This window comes from Haliotis rufescens, unplaced genomic scaffold (assembly GCF_023055435.1).
Source record: "Haliotis rufescens isolate VD_foot unplaced genomic scaffold, xgHalRufe1.0.p SCAF_2, whole genome shotgun sequence".
Taxonomy (NCBI): domain Eukaryota; kingdom Metazoa; phylum Mollusca; class Gastropoda; order Lepetellida; family Haliotidae; genus Haliotis; species Haliotis rufescens.
In genome coordinates, this window is record NW_025963890.1 from 7,124,546 (window position 1) to 7,148,901 (window position 24,356).

Genomic DNA, 24,356 nt, shown 5'->3' on the forward strand with positions numbered 1-24,356 from the left:
TGGCAAATATGTACTAGTCCTTGGGTAGTTTGGCAAGGACTATGTACAGGACTAGTGCCAATTTCTATCGCTGCATTTCTTATTGATTCCCAAATTATTATATGAGTTTTGTATTTAAAATGTTTCTATTCCGATCTCAGTCTGCACATTATTAATCTGATGGTGAAGATTTAATGCTTTTCGATGATCCTTCCAGACATGTTCTGCACTGAACTGTAGATATATCAAGTACTGATCTGAAGACAATATTGTTCACTTACCTTCAGTGGTGCGTGCGCGCGTGTGTATATGTCTGTGTGTGTGTGTCTGTGCGTGTGTATGTCTTTGCGTGTGTATGTCTGTGCGTGTGTGTGTGCGTGTGTATGTATTTGCGTGTGTGTGTGTGTGACTGCATGTGTGTGTGTGTGTCTGTGCGTGTGTATGCGCGTGCTTATCGATGTATGGGTGCTTTTGTTTTTGGCATTGCAATCTCTATCAATGCGTCTACATGGTCGATGGTATGCCTACTATAATATTTTATCTTGATATAGAGACTATCAGCTTGTCACTTAAGAAACAAAATTCATTTAAATCCTGGCAGTGAACATTCACTCCGGAGGTGAGAGCAATTTAAATTATGAACCTAAGCCATTTCAGCCCCGTTTGGAAAGTTTCATGTACTTTCAACACAATACCTCTCCTTCAGAGCAGAACATCGCAATGGCACCGCGTGTATAGTCTCAGGCAATCTCATTAAAATCAGATCTATGTTCTCGCTGCCGCTTTGTTTAGCGATAGCGAGAACTAAGATCTGATTTTAATGAGATTGAGTCTCAGGCGGCAGAGGACCGGTAATGTAGGAAATCAATTATTTCATAAATTGTTCGTGCCAATCGAGCAATCCATGGTAAATAAGGGTGATAGACGCCTCGTGTATTTTCGAGATGCTCCATGTCAAATTGCCCACTTTGTTCAGATTTGAATTTACCAAAGTCTAAATTCTTTTCGCAAAATGTACTAAGTGCACATACAACTGATACTTTCCTCCCTTATAAAGGGTACGATCAATCAATGATTACAATCGCTCATACTAACATCTGTGATAAACGACTGTTTTAAATAACCACAATTTAATAGTTCCCTCAAATTTAATGTTCTCCTTAGCCCTGTCAGATAAAAGGTGAAGTTAATTGTTTGAAAAAAAACAAGATTGGGGCACTCGGCAAAAGTCGGTATCGTATTATACGAGGCGTAAATAAGCAGGGAATATTCATTCCGACCGATGAGCATAAGCTCCATTCAGTACCTTTTCATATATTAATATGTTTGTTTATCAGCTGTTGTCGCTGTAAGGAGCATACTACATGGTAAAATAGACAAGAGTAGTTTCCCTTAGACAACACACTGGACCTTCGTGATGGAAGAGGACGAGCTTCTTGCCTTAAAGTCTATCTACTGTTTGCCTGGAGAGCTGAAAATCGTACATGGTTGATGAATGATTTTATGTTGACTGCGGCTACCGTGAAAACCTCACCGTTCATCGTTTTTCAACTGTCTATCATCACATCAGCTGTTTTTGTGTCACAAAACAGCTGATGTGTCACCATGTACCCGTAGTACCAACATGTGAAACAGCTGATGATGAACGGATCAGAGGATATTAATTATGTTAATGATAATTTCTGCGACCTGCAAAATATTATTGCACACAAACACTTATTGACATAGCGGTTTTAGTGTTATTCGTGTAAACAGTTGTCAAGCTCAAACATGATAACCTGTTGCCTACTGAAAGGATGATTGTCGCTCTGCAATATATCATTCTTACTAAATTACTGTCGGAAATGCGAGAAAACGGCTATTTGCCGGTTAAAAAAAGGATATACTTTTTCACAGACTTGATTTTGAAATATCAAGTAACTACCGATCGCCCAACCTGAGGTTTAAGTATTTCAGTCACAAGGAGTCCTATCAACAAGTTTACAGGAGATAAATTCAACCGAAAAAGTTCACATCTATTCTAAGTCCAATGATGGCAGTCTGAAACAGACTATAGAATTATGTGCACGTGACTCCTTGATAATGATAATAATGTAGTCTTCATAAAACATCTAATCCACACAAAAGTCATTTTGAGAAAATTCCAGATGTGCACCTTCTAAAATGACAAAATGACGCTGCATTTGTTTTTGTTAACATTGCTCCCATGATGCATGTTACATTACTGACAGTACTTTAGGACTGGTTTCTTGCAGTATTTGAGCTGAATCATCTTTAATTCCAACTGCATGGTTGATACAGACTTAGTTTGATCATGAGAATTGTTTGTGTTATAAGATTCAAATCAATATCATGTCATGTTTGGAATGAAAATGTAAACATGCCCGCCAGTATAGATCACAGCGTTTATTTTCTTGAAACTAACACCTGTTTGTTCTGTAAATTATGGCAATTATGCATGTTTTCCTGGATGTTTTCTTAATCTATACTCCATTTTTCGTTAATTTGTGTTAGAAATTAACTCATGAATATTTATTTTAGTCACACTGATATAACAGAGAGCTATGGTCTGCTATGATCTGAGGTAATACTTACACTGCTTATTGTCACAGTGTATGTATACCTGAACTGACCTACGTTTTATTATCACAGGGGACAAAAAGGACACCCAAGTGACAGTCCAGCTTCATCGAGATGGTGTAGATGTGAAGGTTGTGCTGGACATCACACCATCCTACCCCAACACACCTCCAGATGTGTCCATTCTCAGTGCAGCCATCGACAGACGTTCGTCCAAAACACTGCGGGACACTGCCAATCAGCATGCCATGGACAATACTGGCAGTCCCATGTTAATTGAGTTGATATCTTTACTTCAAGACAAACTGTCGATGTTGTCGCTACATCCGACTGATGATGCGTGTGGCTCCATGAGGAGGCAGGAGCCGGGGAGGGTGACACTGATGCTTCATCTGGATCACATGAGGGCCAAGTCTCAGTATGTTAAAACTATCAGGAGGTGGACAGCCGAGCTCGGCTTGGATGGAAGACTGGTGTTCTGGAACAGACTCATTCTGATCCTGCTGCAAGGAAGCCCATCCAGTTTGAAGGTAGATAACTGTCAGGGTTTTTTTTGTGGCTTCTATTTTAATCTTTGGTTTCCCTTTGTTTTATGGTTGTTTTTTGTGTTAAGGCGCACTCATCAATATTCCAGCTATATGACGGTGGTCTGTAAATGGTAAATGATCAGGACCAGACAATCCAGTGATTGACATCATGAGCATCGATCTATGCGATTGGGATATGATTACATGCATTAACCATGCCAGGGAGCATGGCCACCCGATCACGTTAATCGCCACTAACGACAAGCATGGGTTGACCAATTCTAACCCGGATTTTCACTGGGCCTTTGAGATATTGACATGTGACACGAGGAAATGTTTTTAGTGTATAAAGCAAATTGATAGTTCAACAACAGATTTTTATTTCTTACTCCATAATCAACTTTAAACTACACAATATTTATTTCAGGAGTACATGGTTCGTCACAAGTCTGTCAACATTGATGTCGATTCCCGCGGCCATCCCTGCAAGGAGAAGATGATGTCTGTGTTGTGTGAGACATCGCTGCCAGCAAATGCTAGGTACGCTAAAAGTCGTCAGAATCTCACGCTGTAACATGTTCCTGTCAAATAATTTATGGCAGATTGATTTTCAAAAGATTTGTCAGGGGTGCAGGAATGCTCAACAAGTCCACCGTGGTATGCTTGATTTTTGGGCAAGTAAAATTCTTAATTTTAAATGTAAGTGTACATTTGTATGTTGTTATTAACATCTCTAGAACTAGAATGAGGTTTACAGCGTTAGAAATTGGCACTAGTCCTGTAGTCCTTACCAAACTGCCCAATAGTAAAGGTATCCTAGAAATTGGCCCATTTTAAAGGTTTTGCTATATGTTATCAGTTTTCAAGGACTAGTGGACAAAAACTGTTAGTTTCTAACCCTGGGTTTCATAATTACCAAAAGGTTGAAATTGTATCTTTTTTCAGATTTGAAGATTTCTCAGTTGTTGAATGTGAATCATTGAAGGAGGTGAAGACATTGTTTGATGAGCACAGGATGGAAGGGCTGTATGTTAACTATGTACAGACAATAAAAGGTTTTACGTAACAAAAAAGTCTCATTTGTTCGGATTTTTATTAGAGATGATGAGGAGGCAACTCATTCAAGGTGCAGTGGGGTAGCCTGGTGGTTACAGCGGTCGCTTGTCACGCCGAGGACCCAGGTTCGATTCCCGACATCGGTACAATGTGTTAAGCCCATTCCTTGTGTCCCTCACCACGATATTCCTGGAATATTGCTAAAAGCAGCATAAACCTATAATCACTCTGAAGTCATTCAAAATTACTTTATGATTATAGCACTATATATATAGAATGGCTACCAGACTGGACCAGAATGTGTCTTTGAGTGAGTGAGTGAGTTGGGTTTAACGCCGCTTTTAACAGTATTCCAGTTATATCGCGGCGTGTCAGCTTAATGTGGGAGGAAAGCCTGAAGTGATGCAGGTCTCAGACGTTTACAAATTTGGTGAAACCCACGAGCACAGGTATGGTGCTGACAAACCTAGAAACATAATCGGGGCGAACCGGGATTCGAACACAAAATCATAGGTTTCTGGCGTGCCCAAGGGACGCAACTCTGCACAGCGAATCGCACTGTTGACCATTGGTTGGCTTGCCAATTTGAGAAGAAAGAAATGTAAGAAATAACATCTTTGTAAGCTTATATTTTTATTATATAAGCATGCTTGAAATTCAGACAATCAAGAATATAAAGCCCAAGAGCAAGTATATGATCTCGGTCATGTTGACCTGAAGAAACCCAGTTGATAGCCTTACATTATACTTCAGTGAACTATTTTACAGTCACATTAAATATACAAACTTTACCAAACAATAGAATCAATACAGTGGAATCTGTAAAATATAATTGTGCAATGGATATTGTCCAAACCACATCACTTGTCTGATCTAAGCAATTATCAGTTCAAATACTGTTAACGTAAATGTATTTTTTCACACTCCAAACTTAAAAAAAGTTGAAAAACTGCTAAATTTTTTTAAATATAATGTAATTGGTTGTGATAACTCCATATTTTTAGGCTACTTCCTAAAATCATCTTGTATGCACCTTTGGGTGACCAGGTCATGTGACATTGAGGGATTTGATTTCAACACCGCTTTGAACAGTATTCAGTTAAATCATGGGAGGAAATCCGAAGTGATGCAGGTCCTTGACGTTTACCACCTTCGTGAAAACCATGAGCACAGGTATGGTGCTGACAAACCTAGAATCAAACACGTCGAAGGAGGATTCAAACCAATATTCACAGGTTTCTGTCATGCCTCCTAAGAGGGTCACCAAGCAATTACGTACCAGTACAGACGAATGGATGCCGCCCGAAATAAACTCAACACTTCCATGCAGATGCGACCCGTGAAGATTCCGGGGTAGAATAGGTCTTCAGCAACCCATGCTTGCCGTAAAAGGTGACTATGCTTGTCGTAAAAGGCGACTAACAGGATCGGGTGGTCAGGCATGTTGACTTGGTTGATGCATGTCATCGATCCCAGTTGCGTGCATCGATGCTCTTGATATTAATCACTGGATTGTCTGGTCCAGACTCGATTATTTACAGTCCGCCGTCATATAGATGGAATATTGCTGAGTCCGACGTAAAACAACAAACCAACCAACCATGCAGATGCAATAATACAGGCATCACAATTCAGGAAATAAAATAGAGGCGTATAGCTTTGAGGCTTTTTCCACAAGATTTCTTGAGACTGACAACAACAAAAATTCTTTCACTGTGATCTGTCAATGACTGACTGAATTCTGAGTTCCAACGGACTCAGGTTGTGACAAGTTCCATTGCAGTTCATAAATTTCATTGTGAATGATTTTTTTTCAAATATCTGTTTATGATTCTGTTACACAAATATACAGGCGTGTGTCATACAGTTTAAAATGTGTTCCTTGAGCAATGAATGTGATGAATAAATAACTTGTCAAGCACTTTTTGGCTGCTGGTGAAAGCATGATATATACAATAACATATGGACTATAATAACAAGCATGTGCTGTCATGCAAATAATTACCTTACAAACACAGTATTACATCAGTACCACGCCACCATAGTGCCTTCTTCATCTGCCAAGTTGGTATCCAATTGTTTCGTGTTTCTATTACTTTCCATAAATTTGCTCAAATGTAATTTACTTATGAAGTCAAATTGCTGCATAAATAGCATATGTTTTTGTTTTTTAACACATTAAAAACAGTAGTAGTAAAAAAGAAAATGCTTACATTTAAGCAGTGTCAATATCTTCAATAACGCAAAATAATACAAACCATAAGTTATTAATGAGATTCATTGTTAATGCTACAATAAATTTAGAAAATACCGTGACTGGTCAATCCGAGGTTTCAAATCGCATTTAACCACCTCCGATTGAAACAAATGATTTGACACCCACACCACCAAATACGATAATATTTGTAAAACAGTATGTTTCTTTCACAATCATTGTGGGCAAACTTTGTGTTCCACATTTTATTTAGCGTGGTTAAACTTACAGGTGACATAGCTCTACATTGAAAACCAGGATGTTTGGATCCTGATACATGCATAAGCAAATGTAGATTATAGAAAGTGGAGTGGTGGTTACTAGGTAACACAAAGCTCGCATGCTTTGGACATAAAACAAGAAGAGAACACCATCTAGGGTGGATATATCTGATGCTGTTCTATCATTGACTGTCTCCTGTTATAATAATCATCATAACTTTAGTGGTGCGCCTGTTGGAATTCCATATCTCCATCCATGCAAGAAATGCATATTTGATAAAAAAAGTAAATACACGGAATAAGTTGCCTCTGACAAGACAAGATTATTTCTTACTTTTTTAATGAGTCAACATAAAGTAATAAAAAGGATAACCAAAAAAATATGCTTCTCAGTGAAAATAGTTTAATTGGAACACCTTTTGTATGTACATGTATTTTGTTTTTCAGTTCCATTCAACACTGATGAGAGATACTGTGTTTAATTTTGGTCTCCTGCCTTTTTGCATTTGACAATAAACTAAGTCCAGCCATATATCGGTTATCTACGATTACTGATCAGCATTTTAGTAAAAACCTATTAGACTCATCCAATGCCACATCACTTAATACCTCTTACAACATAGTGTCTGCATTGTAGGAGGTATACTATCATTGATTTTAAAAGTTATCATAAAACCTCCAAATCTTTTACGATACCTCAAAACAAAAAACATATTATTTAATCCAAATGGTATTTGATTTTGTTTACAGTAAAATAAGAAATTGAAAATTTTGATACAAATTAACAGAAGAATTTCAGTGGATACTATCATGACTCCAATATATGTGTAGGTAAAATGTTGAACACTCAGGTGATAATGCTGAACGGGGAACACATCCCAACATTTACAATGAGGAGGGTTTTGTTCCAAGGAATCTGGAACACTCCTACACTGGATCTCACCTCCCATATTGTATGTTGGCATTTACTGACTGCTCGGCAAATGGAAGAGCTGACACCAGTTGGTTATCACGTGATGAGGCGGCTTACGTTTCCTCCTCAAATGTCATTGCCTCATCATCCGTCAATGAGATGACCATGTACCATTGTGAGTCAACACTGTACAAGATGACCATGTACCATCGTGAGTCGACACTGTACAAGATGACCATGTACCATCGTGAGTCAACACTGTACAAGATGACCATGTACCATCGTGAGTCGACACTGTACAAGATGACCATGTACCATCGTGAGTCGACACTGTACAAGATGACCATGTACCACCGTGAGTCGACACTGTACAAGATGACCATGTACCATCGTGAGTCGACACTGTACAAGATGACCATGTACCATCGTGAGTCGACACTGTACAAGATGACCATGTACCATCGTGAGTCGACACTGTACAAGATGACCATGTACCATCGTGAATCGACACTGTACAAGATGACCATGTACCATCGTGAGTCGACACTGTACAAGATGACCATGTACCATCGTGAGTCAACACTGTACAAGATGACCATGTACCATCGTGAGTCAACACTGTACAAGATGACCATGTACCATCGTGAGTCAACACTGTACAAGATGACCATGTACCATTGTGAGTCAACACTGTACAAGATGACCATGTACCATCGTGAGTCAACACTGTACAAGATGATCAAACCCTCCAAAACAGGGCTATTCTCTGGCGGTGGATGGATGTTACAAAGACACCTAATTGTTTTACAATACAGGTGACCACAATGAAATCTGTAGCCAGTTATTCCACACTCACAGATTTGCCGAAATCAGTAAGCATTTTTACATAATGTACAACCTTTCAGTGGCATTTAGAAGTTTGATCTGAAACTAATGTCACAAGATAGTATGGATGATCAACTTCTTGATTAGTTTTAGAGACAATCGTAGCGACAGTTCTAATAAAGAAGTGTATCATCCTTACAATCTTATCATTACTAAGTTTACGATTACTGAGAACAGATGCTTGGAACATTTCATAGCGACAGCCCTTCTTCATCAGTAAAATCACAAGTCATCATGGATCCATTCTCATAATGTCTCAATCTTTACTCCAGTTATACTTTTTTGGTCTTAGATTGTACTTAGAACTTATTGCAAGAAATTTACACAGTAACATGACATCCGAAGCTTAGCACAGACCAAGGCATCATGAAACAGTGCAATTGTCTCATTCGTTGCACTTCCTGACCAATAATTCTGTGACCGAGGAGCTGTTTCACCCTGAACATCTTCTTGGAAGAAAGTGTACAGCAATATGACATCCTGAAGCTTTGCACAGGCCAAATCACCATGGAACCGTCAAATTGTCTCATTTGTTGCACGTCCTGAATAATTCTATGATCTTTGGTTCAACTTCATGAGTTTGTGGCCCAAACATGTTCTGGTGAGAAATGATATGGAGTTATGAAATCCACTCCGAGGGACGATATCATGAAGCTTTGCTCTGACCAGGGAAGTATGCTGAAGCTAGTGGGGCTTGAACTGTCCGGGGGACAATCATCTGCTGGCTGAGTCGGACTGAGTTGATGGGGGGGTGGGGGGGAGCCACGCCGGAGATGAGAGGAGGGGAGTTGCTTCTGTTCAGCAGCCCCCGGACCGGGATAGCATCCTCCCGCTTCTGTAGGAACTTCGGGTCAATAGGAGGGTCACTGAAAATGAAGGTGATGTGTCAACATACATGTTCATTTACAAACTACATGTATACATAAAATAGATTTATACATTTGAACATTTTCCAACAGTTAGGATAATAGTCTACTCCATATACTATACTAATTAATCTGTGTTTTATGTTTTAATATAAAGGAGCCCAGAGAATCCATTCCTGAAACTAAAAAAAACCTAGACTTGCCAAAGTATTGTTGACTGTTAGTTCTCCGATATTTGTGTTGAGGGTCTGTATGAGGAATAACTTTACACAAAAACCTAGTCATTCAACATCTGTTATATTGATTTAACATCCCAAACTGGATTCCACAGGAGATATGTTTTTTGGTGGAGATCAAGGAAATATCACTACAATAAAATTGCACCCCATTGTTTTCCAGAAAATTGTGACATCATCGGTTACTATGACGTCACAATCTCCCTGCCACTGAAGCTGGTTTACTGTACTTTTTCCACACAAGACACAGTTTATCACAGTCTTCAAACTAAAAGAAAGCTTAAAGAATGATTCTGGATCATTAGAATCTCACAATAGTGAAATTCTCTATATAAGGCTATGCTTATAGTCCCAGCAGAATCCCTTTTGGCACCATGGTCTCGCGTACTGGTAGACATGCCTCTTCCCTCTAACTATGGAGATTCCATAAACACAGGCTTTCACTGTATGTGGAATTCTTTACAATGAGGTTTCCAGATGTGTTGCGGAGATCACTCACTTTTCCTTGTCGGCATTGGAGGCTGGGGAGCTGTGGTTGCTCTGGGGGCGGATTTCCTCTGGAATTGGGGGTGGGGGACCAGGACGGCCGGGGACTGGCATGGGGAGACCACTCCGTCGAGCATTGCCTGGATTGTACTGAACCTACAAGTATTCAAATGATAATTCTTAGATTTATTATATGTTTTTATTTCCATTATCTTTCTGAAAATAATATCACACAGAACATTTCCAAATCATCACAAGACTTTTATCTTTAAGTAATTACAGGGGCCATGGATGTGTCAGCTGGTCTGGACATGACATATTTGTGCATTCTTCAGGGAAACGCCATAGTTTTGAGTGAATATATACTGAACAAAAAAATTAGGGATTATGAATATTTTTGGGGACATTTTTTAAGACTGAGCACATAATTTATAATAAATATCCCCCAAAAAATTCATGATCCCTAACTTGCTGTGTTCAGTATATAAGATTGTCAGATTACTGTGGGAGTAAAATTTGAAGCGATACAGGTCTCAGACGGTAGTTCTCAGCAGGAACAGATACTTCGAATGATTTGCTGATGTCAGATGTTATGACTGGTTATGATATCTGGATGCGAGTGCGATACCTGTGGCGGTCTGTGTGGGTACTGCCTTGGTATGCCAGCACCTGACTGCATGACGTGGCTGTCACTGTGATGGGACGCTGCTGACCCGTAGCTAGAAGTGCTGTAGTTATGCTGGAGAACAAGGGGCATAGAGTCTTTACAGGCATTTAGGAAATGGTGTTATCACGATAAGGAGTTTTATGGATAATACCTTCTTTATTTTACAAACACAACATTTCAGGGGTGGGGTGGGGTGTGGCCATTAGATCGGTTGAAAGGGGTGGGGAGTTGAGATAAGTTGAAATAAGTTGAGTGTAGCCGAGTTGAGATGCTGTTTTACTGTCTGAATGAATGTTGGTATACAGTGGACTGTGGCTGAAATGTCCTCATAAATGTTGCTTGCTTTACGCAGAGTACCGCATTACTCACATTGAACTTCAAAAAAGAGAAAGTGCTGTGCCCCCTGGCCTGACATCGACATACCAGTGCTGTGCCCCCTGGCCTGACATCAACATACCAGTGCTGCGCCCCCTGGCCTGACATCGACATACCAGTGCTGTGCCCCCTGGCCTGACATCTACATACCAGTGCTGCGCCCCCTGGCCTGACATCGACATATCAGTGCTGCACCCCCCTGGCCTGAAATCAACATACCAGTGCTGTGCCCCCCCTGGTCTGACATCAACATACCAGTGCTGCGCCCCCCTGGTCTGACATCTACATACCAGTGCTGTGCCCCCTGGCCTGACATCTACATACCAGTGCTGCGCCCCCTGGCCTGACATCGACATACCAGTGCTGCGCCCCCTGGCCTGACATCGACATATCAGTGCTGCGCCCCCCTGGCCTGACATCAACATACCAGTGCTGCGCCCCCCTGGTCTGACATCAATATACCAGTGCTGTGCCCCCTGGCTTGACATCTACATACCAGTGCTGTGCCCCCCTCATCTGACATCAATATACCAGTGCTGCGCCCCCCTGGTCTGACATCAATATACCAGTGCTGTGCCCCCTGGCTTGACATCTACATACCAGTGCTGCGCCCCCCTGGTCTGACATCAATATACCAGTGCTGTGCCCCCTGGCTTGACATCTACATACCAGTGCTGTGCCCCCCTGGCCTGAAATCAACATACAAGTGCTGTGCCCCCTGGCTTGACATCTACATACCAGTGCTGTGCCCCCTTGCCTGACATCGACATACCAGTGCTGCGCCCCCTGGCCTGACATCAACATACCAGTGCTGCGCCCCCCTGGTCTGACATCAATATACCAGTGCTGTGCCCCCTGGCCTGACATCTATATTATAGTGCCCCCTGGCCTGACATCAACATACCAGTGCTGTGCCCCCTGGCCTGACATCGACATATCAGTGCTGTGCCCCCTGGCCTGACATCTACATACCAGTGCTGTGCCTCCCTGGCCTGACATCTACATACCAGTGCTGTGCCCCCTGGCCTGACATCTACATACCAGTGCTGCGCCCCCCTGGCCTGACATCTACATATCAGTGCTGCGCCCCCCTGGCCTGACATCAACATACCAGTGCTGCGCCCCCCTGGTCTGACATCAATATACCAGTGCTGTGCCCCCTGGCTTGACATCTACATACCAGTGCTGTGCCCCCCTGGTCTGACATCAATATACCAGTGCTGTGCCCCCTGGCTTGACATCTACATACCAGTGCTGCGCCCCCCTGGTCTGACATCAATATACCAGTGCTGTGCCCCCTGGCTTGACATCTACATACCAGTGCTGTGCCCCCCTGGCCTGAAATCAACATACAAGTGCTGTGCCCCCTGGCTTGACATCTACATACCAGTGCTGTGCCCCCTTGCCTGACATCGACATACCAGTGCTGCGCCCCCTGGCCTGACATCGACATACCAGTGCTGTGCCCCCCTGGCCTGACATCTATATTATAGTGCCCCCTGGCCTGACATCAACATACCAGTGCTGTGCCCCCTGGCCTGACATCGACATATCAGTGCTGTGCCCCCTGGCCTGACATCTACATACCAGTGCTGTGCCCCCCTGGCCTGACATCTACATACCAGTGCTGTGCCCCCTAGCCTGACATCGACATACCAGTGCTGTGCCCCCTGGCCTGACATCAACATACCAGTGCTGTGCCCCCTGGCCTGACATCTACATACCAGTGCCCCCTGGCCTGACATCAACATACCAGTGCTGTGCCCGCTGGCCTGACATCAACATACCAGTGCTGTGCCCCCTGGCCTGACATCTACATACCAGTGCCCCCTGGTCTGACATCAATATACCAGTGCTGTGCCCCCTGGCCTGACATCGACATACCAGTGCTGTGCCCCCTGGCCTGACATCAACATACAAGTGCTGTGCCCCCTGGCCTGACATCAACATACCAGTGCTGTGCCCCCTGGCCTGACATCTATATACCAGTGCCCCCTGGCCTGACATCAACATATCAGTGCTGCGCCCCCTGGCCTGACATAGACATACCAGTGCCCCCTGGCCTGACATCTACATACTAGTGCTGTGCCCCCTGGCCTGACATCGACATATCAGTGCTGCGCCCCCCTGGCCTGACATCTACATACCAGTGCTGCGCCCCCTGGCCTGACATCTACATACCAGTGCTGCGCCCCCTGGCCTGACATCAACATACCAGTGCTGTGCCCCCTGGCCTGACATCTATATACCAGTGCCCCCTGGCCTGACATCGACATATCAGTGCTTCGCCCCCTGGCCTGACATCTACATACCAGTGCTGTGCCCCCTGGCCTGACATCTACATACCAGTGCTGTGCCCCCTTGCCTGACATCTATATACCAGTGCCCCCTGGCTTGACATCGACATATCAGTGCTTCGCCCCCTGGCCTGACATCTACATACCAGTGCTGTGCCCCCTGGCCTGACATCTACATACCAGTGCTGTGCCCCCTTGCCTGACATCTATATACCAGTGCCCCCTGGCCTGACATCGACATATCAGTGCTTCGCCCCCTGGCCTGACATCAACATACCAGTGCTGTGCCCCCTGGCCTTACATTTACATACCAGTGCTGTGCCCCCTGGCCTGACATCTATATTATAGTGCCCCCTGGCCTGACATCTACATACCAGTGCTGTGCCCCCTGGCCTGACATCTATATACCAGTGCTGTGTCCCCTGGCCTGACATCAACATACCAGTGATGTGCCCCCTGGCCTGACATTTACATACCAGTGCTGTGCCCCCTGGCCTGACATCTACATACCAGTGCTGCGCCCCCTGGCCTGACCATGGTTGATGCTGCAGAGGGCATCTCGAACGCCCCGACCCTGTGATGGGTCAGCTGCTGCTCGTTGATCTGTTTGTTCAACCACTGTATCACTGCAATTGAGATGGAGAACAATTAGCAAAATAATGCCACAACATCTGTAGATCCAGACATATCTTATTATTATTGTTCCTGGGACAATATTGACATGTCAGACACAAGAAAACAACATATTAGTGTGACAACAGATGGTTTACTCATGAATAAGGTCAAATAGCACATTTTCATAAAGAAATAGCTTCATACCATTCTCATTTGTTTTTAACAGCTGGCGACTTTCTTCCAATTTCTTTGTGGTTGTTTCAACACCTTCTGAAAGTCGTCTATTCTAAAAAACAAAAACAGATAACTCTAACCAAACTAATATCTCTCAGCTGTAAGAGTAATGTCACTGGCACATATTCTACTTAAATGGAAACTTTCAAATATCAGTAAAATGTTCACATTTTAGCTAGTTGAAGGGAGTATTGAGGTAACAATACCACACCAAAGCTTACTAAACTAAGAATCTGAAGAAAATATCCTCAATCCTTAAGCCTATTACATTTAATTATTAGTTTATGAATCAGAACTTTCAATTGGACACATGTTCCCAGCCACGTTTAAATAGCAGCCCTACCTCGTCCCCTGTGGTCTTGAGACTGTCCTTGGTGACAGCCAGGTCTTGCCGCATCTTCTCCAACTCCTGGTCCTTCTCCCCCAACAGCTTCTCCTGCTCCGTTGCGATCTGCGTCCGCAACTTCACCTGCAACAATCGCATGGGGTAGTCCAGAAACAACAAACAAGGCGCCAGGTTTATCTGCCTGAACAAATGCACATTCCCGAGGGAAGGAAGTTAACACACCATAAAAGACCAGTTTCCACCCTTGCCAAACTAGGCTGGAATTATGGAGTTATATTTTGACTGGACTAACAAGTCTATGCATAGTCCAATCAAAATCGTGTAACGAAATCTACATCTAGCAGAGTTTTGTCAATTGGAGGATTTGCAAAGCATGTGTACCATCAACTTAGCCTCAACAGATATTTTCCAAATCTGTTCATGTCTTTAATCAAGGTGCTTATGTGATTTGATGCACTTTGTGTAGTAAGACCCATTTTATTACAAGCTTTTGCCCAGACTATATAATCAGCATACTGTTACTCCTGTGTACACTTTGCCCGACTTGAGCCATTATATCATTGTCTTACACATCTCATCCAGTCAGCATTACTAAACACCTGTAATTAATAAAGTCTGGACCAGACAATACTGTAACTGATATCATAAGCAAGATCCACACTGCTGGGTTACAATGACATGCTTTCAACCAAGTCACCAAGCCTTGCCACCTGATCCATCCAATTTCCTCTTATAACCTGCACTCATGTTATCCATTTTGTGAAAGAGTTGGCCAGACAATGTCATCATTGATACAACACCATTAAATTTTGTTTACTTTTAGACCACAGTGAAAACGATGATTCCAAGTAAGCACACTTCATCACGCAAACAACAGTTGCCACAATCCTTAGAACAAGCCATTTGAATTTATTCTGCCTTATGTAATTTCAATTTGCAGATGGACACTGTGTTGTCCAGGTATCTGAACTTGAGACACACAAGAGCCATTACAGTAAGTGCATCTCACCTTTGCCCGATTGCTCTTGACCTCTTCCTGCAACTTCTTGATGATCTCATTGCCCTTCATCAGCTCCTCCGACATGGCCTTGACCTTGCACTCCAGCTTACTGACGTCCTTGTGCTTCCTGTCCAAGTCTTCCTCATACTTCCTCTGGAACAAAGTGACCACGGTACATCACATGTACATCTTAATTAACAGACAAGAGGTATTTCTGCAAAATAATCCAACAAAATAACCTAATTTTTTTATGATATGAATTTAACATGTCATATTTCAGTGTGAGAGCTTTATGTATGTTTGGACCTGAGAAGATAGAAAGACTTGGAAACCAAGTAGAGAATCTGAAGAACATGGCAACCTCACATCAATGACCTTCTTCTCGAGAAGATCTGAAGTCTTTGAAACCAAGTAGAGAATATGAAGAACAAGGCAACCTCACAACACTGACCTTCTTCTCCTGTTCGGACCCAAGAAGATCGGAAGACTTGGAGAGCACTTGTTCCTTATCCTTGAGTTCCTGTTCCAGGACAGCAATCCGTGTCTGGAGCTGGTTCACCAGCTTGCCCTGCTCGTGGAAATCGGAGTCCATGCTGGAGTTCTGCTTCCGCAGTGTCTGTACATCCTGTTTGGCCCGTGTGTGTTCCTCCTCTAGTGTTGATAGTTTCGATTTCAATTCTCGGACTGTCGACTCGGATTTATATTTCCTGTCTGTCAGATCCTGAAATGGAAATTGAAGTGTTACAGCTGGAATGTACAAATGCCAACAGCAAAGTGAAGACAATTTGAAACTAACCATTGCAGTAAACTGTACATCAATGGCCTACAGGTTTCATCAAACCATTCTGTCAAATATTGACTGGAGGTGAGTGGTTAAATCTTCAGTCTGCTCACAAAATCCTCACTCATGCATGATTAAGTTCCCCGTGTGACCATGACCCCTGACCTTGCTGACCCCTTCCACTTCATAGAGTCTGTTGTCCAGCTGTTTGACTATCTTGGCATGGGCCTGCTCTAGTTCCTTTCTCTCTCGGTCAAACCGTTGCTGAAGGCCGCCCTGTATCTGCAACATACAACATAGCTCCTTCAGCTTGTGTGTCTGGATCATGATCAAATTCAAATGTGTTTTGTTTGTTTTGCTAAAAGTTATAGTTAGTTTGTAATACATAATAAGATCTCGCGAGGGCAACACTTCATTCTGTGTGATTGTATGTGTGATGTACATGAGGTAGGTTGCAAGGGATTTGGTTGGTTGGTTTGTTGTTTAACGCCGCACTCAGAAATATTCCAGCTATATGACGGTGGTCTGTAAATAATCGAGTCTGGACCAGACAATCTAGTGATTGACATCATGAGCATCGATCCATGCAATTGGGATCGATGACATGCATCAACCAAGTCAGCATGCCTGACCACCCGATCCCGTTAGTCGCCTTTTACGACAAGCATAGTCACCTTTTACGGCAAGCATGGGTTGCTGAAGACCTATTCTACCCCGGAATCTTCACGGGTCAGGTTGCAAGGGAAGGGCTGTTAGATGTTAGACTGGTTCTGAGAGCTGCTGTGTGCGCAGGTACATGTTTGTAACTGAATGTAATGAATGAATGACACTGAAGCAAGACATCTTTGTGTCACCACTGGGCATTATTCTGATCTGGGTTTGGTTTGTTTGTTGGTTAACACTGCAATCAGCAATTTTCAGCTATATGACGGCGGTCTGTAAATAATCAACTCTGGACTAGACAATCCAGTGATTGACGCCATGAGCATCAATCCACACAATTGGGATACGATGACATGCATCAACCAAGTTAGCAAGCCTGACCTACCAATCCTGTTAGTCGCCTCTTACGACAAGCATAGTCACCTTTTACAGCAAGCATGAGTTGTTATTCTGATCTAACAGTTTATTGAATTAACACCATACTCAGCAATATCCCAGCCATATTGTGATTACCTGTAAATAGTCATGGACTAGACAAGCCAGTGATTGATATAATGAACCAAATCACTGAGCCTGACCACCCGATCCACTAACCATTACCAGCATAGGGTGTTGGTGACATTTTTACATGGAGTCCCCATGGGTCTGTTAGCAAGTAATAAGATTCAAAGCTTCGTAGATTTTCCAGATTAAATTCTGCGATTAATCACTGGTTTGTCCGGTCAAGACTGGAATAGTTGAACATTTATTCTGTCATGTCAGATCCAAACATGTGAATCATAGTTTAACACCATGACCAAGTCCCTTTTGTACCAAATCCTAAATCTAAACTCTTCAATATTGTAGTCTGGGACTGATAAACCAGTGGTTGATATCATGAGCAGCATCCTACATTCTGATCCTCTGATGACACACAGCTGTTACAACAAGCATTGGATACCAATTCTACCCCAGAATTTCTACCCCAGAATTCTACCACAGAGCTAAACATTCATTATAAATGCTGACATCTATCCACAGTTTTCTGAAGTAAACAAGTCTGATCAGCGGATAGTATCCTTGACCAATACAATCCAGAACTCACTTGAAGCGAGCGCTCCTTCTCAGATGCCATTTCTTCTTTGTGCCTTGATGTAACCTCTGACAACCTGGACGTCCACTCAGTCTTCAGACTCTCCAACTCCAATGATTTGGACGCCAGAGACTGCATGGATAACACAACATTTCACACAAATTCGTGAATTATAATCTGCCTACTAGGAGTGTTTGTTTGTTTGTAGTTTAACGTCGCACTCAGCAATATTCCAGCTATATGACAGTGGTCTATAAATAATCGAGTCTGGACCAGACAATCCAGTGATTGACATCATGAGCATCAATCAACGCAATTGGAATATGATGACATGCATCAACCAAGTCAGCAAGCCTGACCACCCAACCCCGTTAGTCGCCTCTTATGACAGCATAGTCGCCTTTTACAGCAAGCATGGGTTCCTGAAGACCTATTCTACCCAGGATCTTCACGGGTCTCCCACCTACTGGGAGTGAGGAACATGACATACAGATATAAATATCACAATATCATTTTGGAGAAAGGTTTGTACAAGTTGTCTTTTCTAAAGTGGCATTATTTTGGCTTTGTGTGTAAAAATAAAGCACCTCTGCAGAAACAAAATTACATAAAATTCACAAAGCATAGCAAAACATACTTCCTGTGTTGCCTGCAATCTCTGGGACAGATCTCCATGAGTGTGCTCCAACCTCTGCTGCAGCAGGCCGTTCGTCTCCTGGAACAACAGGCATCAAACACTTGTCAGGGAGGCCATTAATCTCCAAGAATCATCAATCAAACACTAATCGGGTGTTTGCTGTAAGTAACTCTGAGTAGGTGCAATCTGGCATTTAGTACACGGACAGTTTTGCCAAAACTAATGTGAACAATAACTAATGAAATTGTGAATAAATTAATAAATTAGATTACAAACATAAGGCCAAATACACAATGAACACTTTAATAAATGACTGCACATAGTTGACATGCTTTTACAGTGTTACTTGGTCACTGAAATGTCCTCGTGGTATACATTAAACAATTAATTACTCCTGACTAGGGCAATATGTGAAAACAAGGACCCAAGGCCCCGACCCCTGAAGTGGTCCGACCAGACCGAGGCTGCGGAAGGGGTCCGGTCCTTGTATTTGCATATTGACCGGGTCCAGAGTAATCATGCATTTTGTTATATATTGAAATTCACTTTAAGTTTACGAAGCCTTTAAACCATCCTTTGCTTCATTACATTAAACTAGCTGCAAACAGTGAAATGCTAGAACCAGACGCTATTTTGTTTTCTAGCAGACGAGTCAATATTCACTATGTGACAAGGCAGTACTGATCATGAGACGAGTCAATATTTGAGGTCAGTGTCAGTCACGTGATTTGGGGTGGACATTGAAATGTGTTGTTTCGTTATGTGGTATGGATTAACCAATGGAATTGCAAGATTCTTTATAGAGGTATAACAAAAGTAAATACGGTATCCACCTTCAGCTGCTTGAGGCAGTCTGCTAGGTACTTCTTGACGTCAGCATCCTGCCCAGGGATGAACTTCAGTGACAGATGGGTCAGATGCTTGAATGGATTTGTTTCTACAATGTTTAACATCCCTGTCACCTTTTCAGACATTGACCCTTGACTCACAAACTGCAGAATGAATCTACAACAAGCAGAACATACCATTAACAAAGGCACTCTCTGTACTGTACCTCAAAGTGGGCTAAAACCTTCACAGCATTGTCAGTGACACTTGATGTACAGAGTCAACATTACTGTGTGTGCAAAGGTATTCTTTGGATCATGTTGTTGTTCAACGTGGGATGGATCATGTTGTTGTTCAACGTGGGATGGATCATGTTGTTGTTCAACGTGGGATGGATCATGTGGACGAGGCATATGACCTTGATTAGAATCACAGGACTCAAAAATGTTACGGCCGCTACCAACGCATCCTCTGTATTGTGCCCCTGAACTGGACAAAAACATTTACAGCATAGCAGTCAGTGACTGTTTGTTTCTGCTTCTTGTTGTTAACACCACACTAAGCAATATTCCAGCTATATGATGGCGGTCTGTAAATAATCGAATCTGGACCAGACAATCCAGTGATTGAGATCATGAGCATCAATCCACGCAATTGGAATACGATGACATGCATCAACCAAGTCAGCGAGCCTGACCACCTGATCTCATTTATCGTAAAGTCCCATTTTATGGCAAGCATGGGTTGCTGAAGACCTATTCTACCCCGGATCATCACGGGTCTAGTCAGTGACAATTGGTGTATATCTTCAACAGTACTCTGTCTGCAAAGGTATTTTTATTGCTCATGATGTTGTTCAACGTCACTCTGAGGATAAACCTTTTTTAAGTGGCATTTTAAATGTAAATCTTTTCATTTCAGGTGAGAGGACGATGACGTCATTAGCTTTATATTACAGAGAAACACATCAAACTGTTTGGGGGAGTGAGAGAGTGATTTTGGTTTTACACTGCTTTTAGCAATATTCCAGCAATATCATGGCGGGGGGCAACAGAAGTGGGCTTCACACATTGTACCCATGTGGTGAATAGAACCCAGGTCTTCGGCGTGACGAGCGAACGCTTTAACCACTAGGCCACCCCAGACTGTTTGGGAGAGTTGATAACAACATATGAAAGTAATATCAGCATCAGAATAAAGTATGCATACCAAGATACAAGTACATTGGAAACTGGCTTCATGGTTCACGATTGGACAGACAACAGTGAGTGAGTGAGTGAGTTGGGTTTAACGCCGCTTTTAACAGTATTCCAGTTATATCGCGGCGTGTCAGCTTAATGTGGGAGGAAAGCCCAAGTGTTGCAGGTCTCAGACGTTTACCACTTCGGTGAAAGCCACGAGCACAGGTATGGTGCTGACAAACCTAGAAACATAATCAGGGCGAACCGGGATTCGAAAACCCACAATCATAGGTTTCTGGCGTGCCCAAGGGACACAACTCTGCACAGCGAATCGCAGCACCTTAGACGACTGGGCCACCCGTACCCCCTGGACAGACAACAGCACAATGGTAATACATGCACATCAAGCCAATGTTTCACAAATGAACACTCAACCAGTCCCATTCTCCAACTGAATAAGTGCATATAGTTCCTTTTTGGCCAACAGGAAATGGCATTTTAAAGCTATAGACATATTTATACAACCGACAACTAGCCTTCTTTCTCTTTATCAATTGCCTGTTTCTAACTAATGACAATTTCAACTACAAAAGTGTGGCTAAAACGAGTGTAAACGGCAGATCATGTGGCATCTCTTCTTTCAAGGACATACTTAGGGACGTCCTTGTGTTCCTCCCTCACACACATCTCCAACAGGTCAATGAACTTCTGGGGGAAAGCACCGAAATCAACCAAAAGTCCCTGTTGTATTTTTAGGCTGCAAAATGATGATAAACATCATATGTTATCTATAATTAATTCATTCAATGGCATTAAAAACAAACACAGAGAAGAAGGTTTAACCTAAAGATTCCAGAAAAGTATTCTTACATTCGAGAAGATTTGTGCATTTTCTTTGCCCATGGACAAGATGGGTGAGTGAGTGAGCATGGTTTTATGACGCTTTTAGCAATATTCCAGCAATATTATGGCGGGGGACACCAGAAATAGGCTTCGCACATTGTACCCATGTCGGGAATCGAACCCAGGTCTTCCGCGTGACGAGCGAACGCTTTAACCACTAGGCTACCTGATCACCCCGACAAGATGGATGACACAGCTTGAGGCGCAGGCCTGAGTGGCCACTCAAGGGCATGTCTTGGTGGAAGAAATATTCAACACTATTATCAGAAATTATACATAACATGCTTTAAGTCAATGCATGTCCATGTTGACAGTGGGTTTGTATTGTGCTGCTATTTTGATACTGTGTGAGGTCTTACCTCTGAAAGTCCTCTTCTCCAAGTCTGAGAGTGTACAGGAAAAATAAGTCACTTTCATCTGTGAGTCTGACAACTAGCTCCTGAAACATGTGAAACATGAGAAACCGACAATGATACTCTTGTAACACGAGACTGAAATAGAATGTGAAAGTTTCAAGTACCATCAACATGATCAAAGCAGGAAGATATTATCATGATTATAAGATTGACATAAAAATATATCAATATCTGTATTAATAGTAATATTGTTTATAGTGAGTGAGTGAGTCGGTTTTAACGCCGCTTTTAATAGTATTCCAGTTATATCACAGTGTGTCAGCTTAATGTGGGAGGAAGCCCGAAATGATGCATGTCTCAGACGTTTACCATTCAGGTGACACCCACAAGCACGGGTATGGTGCTGACAAACCTAGAAACAAATCGGGGTGAACAGTGATTCAAACCCACAATCATAGATTTCTGGCGTGCCCAAGAGACGCAATTCTGCACAGCGAATCGCGGCGCCTTAGTTGACTGGGCCATCGTGCCCCCAGTACTGTATATAAACAAACAATACTCCAAAAGCACTGAAAGAAAACACCATTAATTACAAACCAAACAGTCCAGTGTGATGCCCAGTAAAGAGATCTCACAAATAAAGTGTTCCTGGAAACTTACTTTTCTATGTAATGGAGATGTTATTGCTTGCAGTTCCATTCGCAAGTGGAGTGAAACTTTTCTGAAATGAAAATAGTGTCAGGTTTTATTCACAACTTCACTGTCAATACCAACAAAAAAGAATACTGAAAAAGAATACTAAAAACGTGTACAGTGAATATCAGAGATTTGGTTGGTTGGTTGGTTGGTTTGTTGTTTAACGCTGCACTCAGCAATATTACAGCTATATGACGGCGGTCTGTAAATAATCGAGTCTGGACCAGACAATCCAATGATGGACATCATGAGCATCGATCCACGCAATTGGGATCGATGACATGCATCAACCAAGTCAGCAAGCCTGACCACCCGATCCCGTTAGTCGCCTTTTACGACAAGCATAGTCACCTTTTACAGCAAGCATGGGTTGCTGAAGACCTATTCTACACCGGATCTTCACGGATCCATTGTATTGATACCCTGATTGAAACATATGTTCAAACAAAATGTTATTCATATGTAGATCTATGTGTGTATTAGGAACTAAGGGTAACATGTTTCACACAATATTCGCTCTTGATTTGCACTACATGGAAAAAAGGCTTAGCCATATGTGTAGCCAAATCGTCCTGACTGATCTTATCACTGGCTATGGACATTATATATACATTCCAAACATGCATATGGATATTCTATTTTTATATTGATACTTATAGTTTCCAATAACAAAAATAGCACCATTAGGAACAGATGAAAACTGATGTAAGTTCATCGAGATTAACTTTCTCAAATCACAACAAACATCGCCCTGGCTGTATTAGTTTGTCATCATACTCCTAATAAAATGTGTTCATGCTCACATCATCCAAAATTGATTTACACTGACAATACTGTTCAACACAAACAGCTGATGATACAGTTGAATGGCCTGCGTAGCTCTATGGAAACAAATTATAGAGATTCAGGTGTTTTGGCAAGAAGTGTGGGAAAAACACAAACCTTTCTTCTCTGTCGGTTGATTTGACGACAACAGGTAGCCGTTTAGAAAAGAGTTCGTCGGCCATAGTTGAAGCAATGAAGTTTATCAATCAAGAAAATGGGTTAGCTGCTCATCCCCCCTCTCTCACTCGGCTAACATATCTAGCCTAGTTCATGTATTGTTGTTTTGACAGCATGCCATTTGTATCCGGAAGTCATGTTTTGACATCGTAGCTATCAGTTTCACATTTTCGCACTTCCTTAGTTCACGCTCATATGATTCGTGAATATTCTAATCTGAGTATATAAATGTTAGATTGCTACAGCTGCAAAACAATGTAAAAACGTGCTTCCTGTCATGCGTTTGACTAGACTTGCTTTGAAATGCAGGTTACAACACGTTTGAGCGACCCGCTTCGGGACATATAGGTTGATAGAAAACCTTGCGCCAATCGAAAACGAACGGCGTAAATTCTTATGAACAAAAAACGGTTGAGCCACACACTTATGGATCAACATTGTATCAATAAAATAAATTAAAATTTGCATTGTGCTTAGCAACCTTCACGTCAACTGAGCTTTATCCCGTTCATTAATAAACAAATATAAATAGTTGTAATGTCTACAAAAGTGCTTAGTGTCAACTAAGTCAGCTTAGTGTATAGTATGGTCTGTGAACATCGTGGTAGTGGAGCTTTCTCCAGTTGTGGCTAGTGGCTTAGTCGTGTTTAGCAATATCACTGCGGGGCACACCATAAATGGGCTTCACGCATTGTACCCA

At 42.3% G+C, this 24,356-nt stretch overlaps 2 protein-coding genes across 2 annotated transcripts; one reads left to right on the forward strand and one right to left on the reverse strand.

Moving 5' to 3' along the window:
* Positions 1–1,332: 1,332 nt before the first annotated feature.
* LOC124147966 (RWD domain-containing protein 3-like) lies at positions 1,333–4,159 on the forward strand. Its single transcript, XM_046518838.2, has 4 exons — positions 1,333–1,466; positions 2,632–3,089; positions 3,514–3,626; positions 4,032–4,159. Exons 1-4 carry the CDS (start codon positions 1,397–1,399, stop codon positions 4,150–4,152), a joined length of 762 nt encoding a protein of 253 aa, XP_046374794.2. The 5' UTR covers positions 1,333–1,396; the 3' UTR covers positions 4,153–4,159.
* A 2,844-nt stretch (positions 4,160–7,003) lies between these two features.
* Positions 7,004–24,016, reverse strand: LOC124147967 (spindle assembly abnormal protein 6 homolog). The gene is made up of 16 exons (XM_046518839.2): positions 23,597–24,016; positions 22,619–22,679; positions 21,962–22,041; positions 21,352–21,456; positions 19,524–19,695; positions 18,691–18,768; positions 18,066–18,185; positions 16,484–16,600; positions 15,989–16,258; positions 15,547–15,690; positions 14,535–14,660; positions 14,162–14,243; positions 13,853–13,968; positions 10,632–10,742; positions 10,017–10,159; positions 7,004–9,281 (listed from the first exon to the last, which is right to left on the reverse strand). Exons 1-16 carry the CDS (start codon positions 23,659–23,661, stop codon positions 9,062–9,064), a joined length of 2,010 nt encoding a protein of 669 aa, XP_046374795.2. The 5' UTR covers positions 23,662–24,016; the 3' UTR covers positions 7,004–9,061.
* Between the last annotated feature and the right edge of the window lie 340 nt (positions 24,017–24,356).